At 31.3% G+C, this 15,000-nt stretch overlaps 1 protein-coding gene across 3 annotated transcripts in view; it reads right to left on the bottom strand.

Annotated features, from left to right (window-relative positions):
• LOC137655059 (uncharacterized) overlaps positions 1 to 15,000 on the bottom strand; it is a 192,958-nt gene that overhangs the window by 1,466 nt on the left and 176,492 nt on the right. For all 3 annotated transcript variants that reach the window (XM_068388954.1, XM_068388955.1, XM_068388956.1), the window contains 2 exons: positions 8,640 to 8,718; positions 5,993 to 6,152 (listed from right to left, as the gene is read on the bottom strand). In XM_068388954.1, coding sequence (XP_068245055.1) covers positions 5,993 to 6,152; positions 8,640 to 8,718 — 239 coding nt within the window. The remainder of the gene's footprint in view (positions 1 to 5,992; positions 6,153 to 8,639; positions 8,719 to 15,000) is intronic.

Genomic DNA, 15,000 nt, shown 5'->3' with positions numbered 1-15,000 from the left:
CTATGCATGATCTCAATAAAATGTTCCATCCAACGTTGCCTTTCTTTATTTTTTGTTATAATAGATCTATCTCTCTTTTTGATTGGTATATGCTCTACCTTGTAATTTTCACTACTTCCTCGAAAACATTCAACAATCAATTTCTGTCTTTGTCTCCTTTTTATAGTATCCCAAGTATCATTTGATATCCATCGTTTTCTCCTTGTAACTATATGTCCCAAAACTTCCCTATCAACTGTCTGATATATGTTTTTAATATCACACCATTCTACGTTAATTGTCTGCTCTTCTTCTCCTAAAGTCTCTAAGACTGCAAATGGATTCCTACATTCAATTGCAAAGGTTTCTCTTGGCTCATGTTCTAGAAGCTTAGTTGTATCAAACCTTGGTATCCTTTCTACATTTCTGTTGGGTGCTTTCAGTTTTAATTTCAATGTGGCAATGAGGCGCTGGTGATCACTACTAATATCTGCACCTCTATAGCTTCTTACATTTCTCAGAGTCCTCCTTATCTCTTTATTAATGGCTCTGTGATCTATTTGATTTTTGTAATTGCCACATGGAGAAGTCCAAGTATAATTGTGGATGTCCTTGTGCTGGAACAGAGTATCTCCAATAATAAGATTGTTTGCTGAACAAAAACTTATAAAATGGGCTCCGTTTTCATTTGCAACTTTGCTAAGTCCCTTAGCACCCATTACATTCTCTATGTCTTGATAAATCTTTCCAACTTTAGCATTGAAGTCACCAATCACAATTTTCATATATCTTTCTGGGATCTCATCTATTACAGCCTGCGATTCTTCATAGTGTTCATCTTTCCTTTCTTCAGGGGAACCATTTGTTGGGGCATAACGTACTAAAATGCTCATATTTCACTGCTTTGATTTAAACTTTGCAAGTAACAATATGCTATTTACAGCTTTCCACTCAATTAATGCCTTTTCTGCTCTCGGTGTCATCATTATTTCTACCCCTTCTCTTCCAATTCCACCGGTTCTTCCTGAATATATATATATATATATATATATATATATATATATATATATATATATATATATATATATATATATATTGCCGTGGTCTAAGATATCCTTCCAATCCCCTTACAACGTGTTTAACTTAGGGTCAAGATATCCAAATTATACAAAGCAAATCTACTCTCCACTTGCTGTAAATTCCCAATATGATTCATTGTTCTAACATTCCATTTACCAATTTTCTATTTTTCTTTAGTATTTATAAACCGAGAGATTCTTAGCACCCCGCTACGCCCTTCTGTCATTTTCGCTTTCCATAGACTGACTAAATCTATAGAGGATTCATTGGCTAGATTCATCAAAAGATAGCCAGATGACCCCTGCCGGTCCAGACTAATTCTAGTAAGATCAACCGCCAGGCATCAAGGGTATAAACCGAAGAGACAGCTTATCTATCAGTTTAAACCCAATCCGTCACCCTGGTGCTGCTATTATTATTATTATCGTTATTATTATTATTATTATTATTATTATTATTATTATTATTATTATTATTATTATTACAAGCTAAGCTTTCACCCTAATTGGAAAAGCAAGTTGCTATAAGCCCAAGGGCTCCAACAGGGAAAAATAGCCCAGTGAGGAAAGGAAAAAAGGGAATAAAATAAAAAACTACAAGAGAAGTAATAAACAATCATAATAAGATATACTAAGAACTGGAACAAAATTGAATTAGATTTTTTATTTATAAACTATAAAAAGTTAAAAAAAAATATGCAAGAGAGATAAGATAGAACAGCGTGCTCGAGTGTACCCTCCAGCAAGAGAATTCGTTTTCAAGACATCGGAAGATCATGGTAGAGAGGCTATGGCACTACCCAAGACTATAGAACAAATGTTTGATTTTGGAGTGTCCTTTTCCTAGAAGAGCTGCTTACCAAGCTAAAGAGTCTCTTTTACCCTTACTAAGAGGAAAGTAGCTACTGTACAATTACATTGCAGTAGTTAACCTCTGGAGCGAAGAATTGTTTGGTAATCTTAGTGTTGTTAGGTGTATGAGGACAGAGATGAATGTGGAAAGAATAGGCCAGGCTGTTCGTGTATATGTAGGCAAAGACAAAATGAGCCGTAACCAGAAAGAGAGAATCCAATGTAGTACTGTCTGGCCAGTCAAAGGATCCAATAAGACTCTAGCGGAAATACCTTTATGGGTGGCTGGTGCCCTGGCTAACTTATATATATATAAATATATATGTATATATATGTATATATATATATATGTATATATATATTCATATATATATATATATATATACACACACACACACATATATATATATATATATATATATATATATATATATATATATGTGTGTGTGTGTGTGTATGTGTGTGTGTGAGTTGGATGTGGGTGTGCTTTCGTATACACGAATATATCAGTTAGTGCACAGCGGTAGCAATCTTTTAAAAAGAATTGAGTCGGAGAACAAGGAAGTGAAATTGTAGCTGAACAAAATCTAGGACGGAATTCATCAGCCGGTGTTAGCTAGCGTGAACCTGTCACACAATAACAAACGCGAGCTTTAGACGAAGCACATCTGTTTTTGCCTATTTCCTTTTCCAAACAACTTTTGTTTTCCCAGATAAGGAACGAGATAGACTGTTAGGTCAACGAATGGCAATGTATTGCGTGTAGATCCATTTCCATGTTGGATTAACAAGCGATTATTGGTGATTCGCCAGATGGGTAGAATAATGTCTCTTTATTGTTAGCGTTAACAATGAAATTATATATCAACGGTTTCTTTCTTTATGAAATTGAATAGTACATCCTCGTTTAAGTAACAAATTAATACTGTAGACGTGAAAATGAATCATGGCTAGATATAACGATGATAGACCATATATGCATCCAATGATGATTTTTCTATAGTCTATGCTTTTTTTCTAAAACCTTTTGATTCTAAGAATTTCCTTTAAAAAATCCCAGGTGACGCAATCGAGTTGCGAGATAGGCCTTCTGCTTTAAACAATATGACTCGGCCATGGCGGATAATAGATAGGGAAGGGAAAGTGTTAGACTTGTTTGAAAGCCGTGATGAGATGTCCAAATGCCTATCTTTTTCTTTCACCGTTCAATCGATTCCTCCAATAAAACTTGCGTTGGCAAATGCATCAAGAAATATTAATCAATGAATAAAATGGACGTTTTTAGTTCGTTTATTTGCATAATAATCTGACCAGACCTTTCATGAATGTAACATTTATAAATCTTCAAAAACATCCATGAGTGAAATATCTATAATTATGGAAAACTCCCATGAATCATATAGTCATAAATCTGGAAAATTTCCATGAAGGAAATAATTGTAAATCTGCAAAACATTCATGAATCATATATTCATAAACATGTCCAAATTTCCATGAATCCGATATTTATAAATATTTTTTTAATCAAACACCTGGTATATCAAGATTGGAAAATATTTCATTGAATGTATACAAAACCAGTAATAGAATTTTGAAGAAAGTATTATTATTATTATTATTATTATTATTATTATTATTATTATTATTATTATTATTATTATTATTAGCTGAGCTGTAAACCTATATGTGTGTATATATGTATATGCTGTATATATACACACGCACATATACTTATATATATATATATATATATATATATATATATATATATATATATATATATATATATATATATATATGCATATATATATACACGCACCTATACTTATATATATAAATATATATATATATATATATATATATATATATTTTATATATATATATATATATATATATATATATATATATATATATATATAAATATACATATATATATGTACATATATATATACATATATATATATATATATATATATATATATATATATATACATATGTATGTATATATATATATGTTCATATATATGGGAAAGGCATTTAGTAAAGCCTTTTAGAAATATCAATTTTCTCATTTTCTGCTTCTTTTAAGAACAATTCATAGTTATTGTTATTGTTACTGTTTTTATTTTGAATTGTTGTAATGACTAGTTGTTGTTATAAGGGATTGAAAAATTATTAATTTATTTCATTTGAGGCAGATAAGAAATGAACTATATGATAGAACAAGGCAACATTGATTTGATATTAAGAAACTTTTTTTTAATATATTGTTAATAAAATCATTATTGAATTATTATAAATATATTATGAAAATGAGTTAGTATGAATACTATTAATCCAAATTTACAAGTAATCAATCCCATTTTGCAGAAGATGTTCAAGTAAGTATAAGAGAGAGAGAGAGAGAGAGAGAGAGAGAGAGAGAGAGAGAGAGAGAGAGAGAGAGAGAGAGAGAGTATATACATACATATATACATACATACATATATATATATATATATACTGTATATATATATATATATATATATATATATATATATATATATATATATATATATAATGTATACATATGCATATATAGACTATATATATATATATATATATATATATATATATATATATATATATACTGTATATATATATATATATATATATATATATATAAAACATAATATAATATAATAAATATAATATAATATAATACAATATTACACATCAGGTTACTGGTCCCATGGAGCATAAGAGATAAAAGGGAAAGTATGATAAGCTGTACTGAGCCTAATATAAAACATTATCAAAAGGTTAAATTAAGCCAGCTGAGGACAGCAGCCCATTAGAAAATAGAAAGTGAAGCTACCACGGAAACAAAAGAGGTCAGATGAATCCTTGGGAATAACCGGTTCAGGAAATGGTAAAGATCACCGAGAACTGACAACTGACAACTGACATTAAGTGCTCGTTTGATAACTGAAGAATCTGAAGTCAGCAGAGATGATTGATTTGATAGGTAACCAGCAATTTCAAAATTCTTATATAACATCGCCTGGACTTCTTGCATGTTCTCAGAGGACTCTGAGCGTTTGGTGAGGCCGACTTAATTTCGGAGATAACATAGGGATAATTAAAAATGTAGACCATCTCATTATGGATTTTAAAGAAAGTGCGATTTTCTACTTTTTTGAAGATCCTAAAAAAAGGAATAAGTATTCGTATTTCCTTTGATTATTTTTAAGTTTATAAAATAAATAAAAAAAATATGTGTTTGGATATTCTGGAGATTTAATTCATCTAAGATCATCTGAAAAACTGGTGGAATAACTTTGCTAAAAAACGAATTGTTCTAAAAAAGAATAAATCTCACTATTGAGTGATGTTTAGTCAGACGGAAGCAATAAATCTATAAATCTTAAATCATGAACACAAAAGTTTAATAAGATACTACGTAAACCAATAAAGAATTTTCTTCATTTGTGGTAGTTTCTGATTATGTTTGTCTTCGAGCAGTTATTATCAATATCCTTTTTAGTTTTTTTGGTTTTGTTTCGGTGGCTTCTTTGTTCCCTCAGTTGTTGGAAAGTAGTTGGTTGTCTTAAGTGGTTTCATTCTACTTAATCGTCTATTAAGAGATTCTTTTGAATAAATCTCGTAAAAAAAAATAATGGAAAAATTATACGGGTTGGAATGAGGAAAGTAAAACATATATTTGACTTAAAAAAAAAAAAGAAACTTACTCACAGACATGAAATTTCTGATTGCCTTTCAAGAGTTAAAATCCTTACAGATTTTCCCAATAACCACAAAAATTTTATTTGGATCCACATGTGAAATTATTCTTATCAAGAGCTCAAAAGATTAAAATCTCCACAATAATATCTTTTTTTACTTTTGCCTTCACGAAAATTATATTCAAACGAGTCTTCACTGAAAAGCAAAAATTCCGAAATGGCGTAATAAACAAACTTTCACAATAAAAATCTTTGATGAAATTTGAGAGAGAGAGAGAGAGAGAGAGAGAGAGAGAGAGAGAGAGAGAGAGAGAGAGAGAGAGAGAGAGAGAGAGAGAGAGAGAGAGATGATCTTACGGGCTGAAGTTTCAGGTACGGGTGGACCGTCAGTGACATGTGCGTAGAGTTCCTGCCGGCGGAGGAAGGCGTCCTCAACATAAGCGTCCTCCTGACGTCGGTCAAACGAGCTGCTTCTGTTGGAGGATAGCGAAGGACTCCTAGGGCGGGACGAACAGGACTGCATAGGAAAGAATAAAAGACTTTGAGGACTTTCACAAGGATTTAATTCAAATACTACTATCATTTGAGTATATTTCAGTAGAGAAAAAAAAAGAAAAGAAAAATGTTGCTTACCAAGATGTGATTATTTTCTAAATGATAACTATATAATTTGAATTAGCTTTTAAAAATGCCACAAAGATACTATACTACCAATGGCATTCACCTTCTAGAGATAGCAAAAAAAAGAAATATATATATATATATATATATATATATATATATATATATATATATATATATATATATATATATATAACGGGCACTTGGTAGATCGTACGACTTTGCCTATATATGGTAGTATATCATAAGTTAGGCAATTAAGTTATGCACATTTTGGCACAAGTTGCAGGCAAATCGGATAGAAATTGACCACGATACAGCAAAAAGACGTTATTGACCTTTTCGTTGCCTTGACCTTGGCTTTTGGCCCAGTCACTCCCAAATCAAATCATTATGTCATTGGAACATGACCAATCATCCCAAACAATTTCGTGAGAATCAGTGAATTAGTTTTTAAGTTATTCGAATCACAAATAAAGAGACAAACAAATATGAATAAATGAATACACGCCTATCAAAACATGACCTTCTGGCGAAGGTAAAAATTATATTAAGCTTTGCATCTGTCTGACAAGTTCTTGCTGAACTTCTTACATAAAAAAGAATATTGCATAGATATCAAACTGGTTCTTGCATTTAGAACTCTCACGAAAAGATGATACTGCAAATGATATATTGGCAAATACTAAAGTGCATATGATAATGTTAGCATTAAGCGACATACTGCTAGATATGGTTATCTTTTAAAAGCAATATAGTATATTACTCAAAATCTGGTATTTAGGAGAGAGGGAAAAATATGTTATGCAAGCAATAACAATTCATAAACAGGCAATATATTTTCTATATTGCTTTATAATAATAAAATTATGCTCTAAAATAAATGATATTATTATATTTCAACATAAAAGAAATAGCACTGCTGACAATCTGAAAACAGTATTTTACCGAAATTTCAATGATTGTGAACGGAGCTGGTTGGCTGCCATAGCTCCTTCATCATTTGATTTGTTTGCATCTACTTCTGCGGCGCACGTGTTTGACTTCTCTCCAACTTGGTTTTTTTTTTTTTTTTTTTTTTTTTTTTTTTTTTTTTTTTTTTTAGCTTAATGGCTATAATTAAGACTCGAGACGATGTCGAGCAGTGATAAGGCGTATGCCGATGATCCACAACCCACCACATCGATATAGTAGCCTAAACAGTGTTTTTTTTTTTTTTTTTTTTTTTTTTTTTTTTTTTTTTTTTTTTTTATTGTTCTGGATTGAGAAAAACGGTAAGCTTCTAGCAGCTCTTCACTTCACGGCTGAACGTAAGTGTGACCACCCTGTTTGCATGCCATCCTATTATTATTATTATTATTATTATTATTATTATTATTATTATTATTATTACTTAGTACGTTTGTCATTAATCTTGTGATCAATCCTGCCATCAGTCATGTGCCAAGTGATTAGTCATACCATCAATCATATTCTTGGTCATTGTAGGGGCATTAAATGTTCATATAAACCTAACCTGATACAAATTATAAGGGGATGACTGCCTTACTTAGTAGTTTGTCATCAATCTTTCGATCAATCATATCATCACTCATGTGCTTGGTCATTCTATGGGAGTCAATCATTTATATTAATCTATCCTGATGCAAATTATAACGGACTGATTGCCTTACTTAGTACTTTTGTCATCAATCTTGCCATTAGTCATGTGCCATGTGAATAATAACACCGTTTACTTTTAGAAGGAAAGAGTAAAAATTATTATCAATAAGTGATATTCCTCGAGCCATGGAAAATGCATAATTTGGCAGACTACATAACACAACAAATATAAGTTTTTCTCAAAATAGTTTATCATTAAAACAACATATTCATACTGTTTCCATAACCTTATTTAGAGGGATTTGATAAATGACATACAAGAATGATTCAATAACATGGTACACCAAGAGAGTTTTGATAACATAGCATAACAAAAGAGAATTGATAACATAGCATAACAAGAGAGAGTTGATACCATGGTATGATAAAGCTTAACAAATCACAGAACTCCATAAATACTCAGCTTTAGGTAACTTTACTGAATCGTATACTTCAAATGACATAATGCAATAACATAATATAACATAACAAGCAAGTAAAGTAAATTATAACGAAATATATCGTAGATGAGCTTGAAAACATTAAATATAGCATACACATTACTTCGTAGAAATTTTATAGAATTGCTCATAACTTCTACTTAATAGTCTTTAATAACACAGCGTCTTGATTAGAAAATCACTGAAACCATGAACTAACATCAATGTAAAGTATTAATTCAGGCATAATAACATAACATAACATAAAATAATAACATAACATAAGAAGACATACTTTTTACCTTGTAGAGTTCCTGCGCTGAGGCGTACTCTGCATCTCTTCTTTGCGCAGCTGAAGTTTCTCCTTTAACCACAGAGCGCCTGCACATTATGAAGGTCATTCATTAGGCAATTCAAATGAGGTCTTATTTAAATAGATAAATCTCTATCTTATCGAAGCTTTTGATAGATATTGCAAGGCCAGAAGTTAATCCTGATGTTAAGAACATCTTCCAATCGGTTGTTTTGGTAATGGAAAGATGTTCCAGACAAAATGGAATAATAATCTTATCAGTGTGGTGCAGTGGCAAGGGGTAATAATGAGGTCTGGAAGCAATACAGTACATAACGTACTGTATAAACAGACAAACACATACTCAGTTAATTCTGATAGCCAGGCCTTCTCCATCATGAGGCTCAATACTACACAGTATTCTAGTTGTTTTATTCCAACTGTCACCAAGTTGTGGAATGATCTTCCTAATCGGGTACTTGAATCAGTAGAACTTCAAAAGTTCAAAGTTGGAGCATATGTTTTTATTTTGACCAGGCTGACATGAGTCATTTTATAGTTTATATATGACATATCTGTTTATGACGTTGTTAATAGTTTATATAGGACATATCTGTTTTGACGCTGTTACTTTTTTTAGAATGATATATTGTTAATTTATTCTCATCATTTATTTATTTCCTTATTTCCTTTCCTCACTGGGCTATTTTTCTCTGTTGGAGCCCTTGGGCTTATAGCATCTTGCTTTTCCAACTAGGGTTGTAGCTTGGCTAGTAATAATAATAATAATAATAATAATAATAATAATAATCTCCGATGGAGAATAAACTACAGGTTGATTAAAATATTGATCTCTGGACACCGTCGTTCAGTTAGCGAAGTTGGTATATTAGAAATGAATATTCATTATTCTGATCATCATTTGATATCAAGTATACAGGGCTTATACCATCCGCTACTTATTACAATATATGCAGTTGAAAATAACAGTAGAATTTAGGAATTTAGTTTCATTCTGGCTTTTATTGAATTTAGAAAAGATCTTCCTGTCTTTGTTCTTGGATCAGTAGCACTTAAAAATAAAGATTTATTACACATAATTTTTCTGTAGAGCAGGTTGATATGTCTCGTTTCATAGTTTATCATCTTACTTTTATATATATTTTCATCGCTAACCGTTTTACTATTTCCATAAGTTCTTTTATTATTATTATTATTATTATTATTATTATTATTATTATTATTATTATTATTATTATTATTATTATTATTATTATTATTATTATTATCATTATTATTAGCTAAGCTAAAACCCTAGTTGGAAAAGCATGATGCCATAAGGCCGATGGTTCCAACAGGGAAAAATATCCCGGTAAAGAAAGGAAACAAGGAAATAAATAAACTGAAAGAGAAGTAATAACAATCAAAATAAAACATTTTAAAATGATTAACAACATTAAATTAGATCTATAATATATAAACTCTAAAATCTTCATAAAAACAAGAGGAAGAGAAACAAGATAGAAAGAGCGTGCCCGAGTGTACCCTCAAGCAAAAGAACTCTAACCAAAGACAGTGGAAAACTATGATACAGAGGCTATGGTGCTACCCTAGACTAGAGAACATTGGTTTGATTTTTGTGTATCCTTCTCCTAGAAGAGCTTACCCTAGCTAAAGAGGAAAGTAGCCACTGAACAATTACATTGCAGTAGTTAACCCCTTGAGTGAAGAAGTACTGTTTGGTAATCTGAGTGTTGTCAGGTGTATGAGGACAGAGGAGAATGTAAAAAGAATAGGCCAGACCATTCGGTGTATGTGTGGGCAAAGAAAAAATGAGCCGTATCCAGGGATAGGGATCCAATGTAGTACTGCCTGGCTAGTCAAAGGATCCAATAACTCTCTAGCGGTAGTATCACAACGGGTTGCTCGTGCTTTACTTTTTAGTTTATATATACAATATATATATATATATGTATATATATATATATATATATATATATATATATATATACAGACACAAACACACATATATATATATCAATATATATATATATATATATATATATATATATATGTATATACATATATGGCGGCCTGTCTACATACATACTCACACAAATACACACACACATCTATATATATATATATATATATATATATATATATATATATATATATATATAGATGTGTGTGTGTCTGTGTGTGTGTGCGCGCGTGTGTGTGAGTGAGTGTATATATATATATATATATATATATATATATATATATATTATATATATATGTATATATATATATATATATATATATATATAGAGAGAGAGAGAGAGAGAGAGAGAGAGAGAGAGAGAATAGCAGGATTGTTTATCAATCTAAATAAGTATAAACTGAAGATCATTCAAATGTATGTACTACCAACAACATCTCATACAGAGGAAGAAATAAAAACCATTTTTATGAAGATCTGGAGATATCTTGAAAAAAAAGAAAACATAAAACTCAATTTACATTTGTTTTGGGTGATTTCAATGCTAAAGTAGGTCAAAAGAAGATAAGAGAATCCGTAGTAAGTAAACTTGGAGTAGGCACAAGCAATGACAGAGGAGAGAAAGAAACAATTTGAAGATAATGAATTCCCTCTTATAAAAAGGAACATAGAAAATGAATATGGAGAAACCCAAATGGAGAAATGAAAAATGAAATTTATATCATTTTCAGTGAAAAAAAAAGTTAATTTAGTTAAAGACGTAACAGTGTTATACAAATTTAAGCCAAGCGACCATGGAATGGTGAGAGGCAAAATTTATTTACATCTAAGGAAAGAAAGAGAAAAACTAATTTTAAGAAAGAAAATAAACACTTATGTAATAAGAAAATTTTTCTATGAGATTAGTTTAGCAATACAAAATAAGTAGTCCGAGCTATACGATGAAATGGAAGCAAGTAAAGAAAAAAATAAACAGTAATTTAACAATATTTGTATTAGAATCAACGGAAGAAATGGGTGCGAAAAGTTCTTGAGCAAAACCAAGGAGAATTATCCGAAAAGACCACAAACCTAATAAAGAAAAGATTTGAAATGAAGATGTAATCTAAGAAATATGAAATAGAATTAGCAGAACTATCCAAAACAATAAATAAGCTAAAAACCCAAGATATTCGTGAACACAATCAGTCCAAAATTGAGGAAACACCAAAGGAAGAAAGAAGCATCAAGTTAATGAAAAGAAGACTTGGAACCGGGCGCCAACAGATGTTTGCTGTAAAGATGAAAATAGAAATATTATTACGAATAGACATGGAGTGATGAAAATGCAGAGGATTTCTATACAATGTTATACAATATTGATATATAACTTTGCCAAGAGAAATAATGAACCACCAGAGCCGGCACCAAACGTATCAATAGGAAAAGTTAAATACAAAGCATTAAAAGGCATGAAAAGAGGTAAAGCAGCAGGGAAAGGTGGCCTAACAACTGATTTGTTAATAGATGGAGGAGATTTCATGGTGATAAAAGGCGCTGAACTTTAAAGCAAATGTCTGCAGGAATGATCTATACCTACAGCTTAGAAAAATTTATCATTATACTAATCCATAAAAAAGGAGACACAAAAAACGTGAAAAATTACTGCCCAATATGTTTAATCTCCGTTATATAAAGTAGTTACCAAATTATATTAGGTCGAATAAAAAGGCAGATACAAACCCCTATGTATGGCATTTATAGGCTGAGAAAGCTTTGGATTCTGTCAAAACTTCAGTAGTAATGAAAGCTCTTCAAAAACAAGGAATAGAATAATCTTATGTTAGTACACTTGAAGATATCTATACAGGAAGCACACCAATCATAAAACTACATAAAGATAGTAAAAAAAAATCCTATTGAGAGAGGAGTTAGACAGGGAGACCCCATCTCTCCTAAATTATTAACAGCATGTCTACAAGAAGTTCTAAAAAAATAGATTGGAAAAATGTAGAAAGAAATAATGATATGGAATGCCTAAACAAATGAAAGTTTGCTGTTGACATGAGAAAGCAGAAATGTAGGACTGGAAAAGAATATGAGTAAATTTAAGATAAAGTTCAAAGAAAATGCAGAGACAACAAATAAAAATTATGATCGAACCTCTAGAGATCGTTAATGAATATACGTACTTAAAACAGACCAGAGTCATATCTATATTGACTCTGGGACAGACAGTCACCATTTTCCCAGGAAAGGGACCGAAATTAAAAGAAGGAAAAGAATCGAATGGAGAGCTTTGGTAGACAAAATGAGATTAGGAAAATTAAAATGCCACTTTCCCTTAAAAGAAAAGTATTTAATCAGATACTCCTACCTGTATTATTATTATTATTATTATTATTATTATTATTATTATTATTATTATTATTATTATTATTTGTTAAGCTACAACCCTAGTTGGAAAAGCAGAATACTATAAGCCCAGGGGCCCCAACAGATAAAATAGCATAGTAAGGAAAGGAAACAAGGAAAAATAAAGTATTTCAAGAACAGTAACAGCATTAAAATAAATATGTCTTAAATAAACTATAAAAACTTTAACGAAACAAGAGGAAGAGAAATAGAAATGAGATAGAATAGTGTGCCCGGGTGTACCCTCAAGCAAGAGAACTCTAACCCAAGACAGTGGAAGACCATGGTGCAGAGGCTATGGCACTACCAAAGATGAGAGAACAAAAGTTTGATTTTGGAGTTTCCTCCTAGAAGAGCTGCTTACCATAGCTAAAGAGTCTCTGATACCCTTACCAAGAGGAAAGAAGCCACTGAACAATTACAGTGCAGTAGTTAACCCGTTGAACGAAGAAGAATTGTTTGGTAATTTCGGTGTTGTCTGGTGTATGAGGAAAGAGGAGAATCTGTAAAGAATATGCCAGACTATTCGGTGTATGTGTAGGCAAAGGGAGAAGGATTCAATGTAGTACTGTCTGGCCAGTCAAAAGACACCATAACTCTCTACTGGTAGTATCTCAACGGGAGGCTGATGCACATGGCTCACTCGTGGCCATCAATCACATGTAGATGTTGGGTTTGTAATGGAAGTATTCACACAGACAGTGATTGATTTTGAAGGAATAAGTAATTATTTCAACAAATGTTCTAGAAATAAAGGAAAACGTTATAAATGTACAAAAACTTTGAAGGAAAATCCGTGAGTATTGAAGCACAAGAGGCAATAAGGATGTGGTCTCTATCTGAGGCATCTGGTTTCCATTATGTGACGATATTACTGACGGGGTCGAGTGCTTATGAAGCTATTTGTGCTATGAACAATGAAGATGGCTCTTATAGAAATATAAAAGTGGAGAAGGAAGAGTGCATAAATCATGCTGAGAAAAGGAAGGGATAACGATTAATGAAAAAAAGACGTGTGAAAGAACTCGAACCAAGACTGGAAAAGATAAAAAAGCAAAAAAAAAAAAAAAAGAAAAAACTTTCTTTCAAGAAAAAACATGCCAACACAAAAGCTTATATAATATATTCAGTATTTTTATGAAAAGCATAACGAAATAACACAAATACAACAGTTGAAAGCATGAGAAAAACAATTCGGGTTATGCATTTTCACTTGATTTCACTGATGAAAATCCTAGTCATAACTTCTGCCCTGTTGACATGGATGTCTGGTGCATTTTTAATAAAGCCAAAGCTTGTGGAGAAAATAAACCATCTCATGAAGAAAGAAAACAATCTGTCAAAAATACCTTGCGTGTCCACATACATCATGTATTGGCCGACATGTCCTCTACGGATCTACTACAAAGATGCTTACCAGGGTGGACACAGAATCCAAATGAGTCAATACATAGTCAAACTTGGAAGAAATGTCTTAAAAATGTCCAAAAATAAAGTTTATTTTTTTTTTATTTTATTACATCGCGTCATATTTAAAGGTTAAAGGTGTCTGGTTTCGTTCCATTAGAATAGATACTCACCAGAACGTCAGCCAGGCAAGACCAATCCCAACAGTGGTGCCCAACCACAGCAGGGGTCTCCCCAGTAAACTTCTAACTCACGGTCCAGGGCGGAGATCAATCTGCTACTATGTGAATGCTGTTACCACTGTACTAGACAGAAACAACCAAACTTGAATACAATTTTGGATATGAAAGAAGCAATCTTGTCACAGCAATGTTTGGCATGAGTACTGATATTCGTAAATGCTTATCACCTCTTGATAAGAATTTCATATCCAAAAATGGAAATATTATATGGTCTAAAAACATGCCACCAGGAAGGACTTGTACAAGAAATACCATTGTGTCTTGGGTTTAGGATATATATATATATATATATATATATATATATATATATATATATATATATATATATATATATATATATATGA

The sequence above is a fragment of the Palaemon carinicauda genome, chromosome 16 (genome assembly GCF_036898095.1).
Source record: "Palaemon carinicauda isolate YSFRI2023 chromosome 16, ASM3689809v2, whole genome shotgun sequence".
Classification (NCBI taxonomy): domain Eukaryota; kingdom Metazoa; phylum Arthropoda; class Malacostraca; order Decapoda; family Palaemonidae; genus Palaemon; species Palaemon carinicauda.
This window is presented reverse-complemented; position numbering and strand designations above follow the sequence as displayed.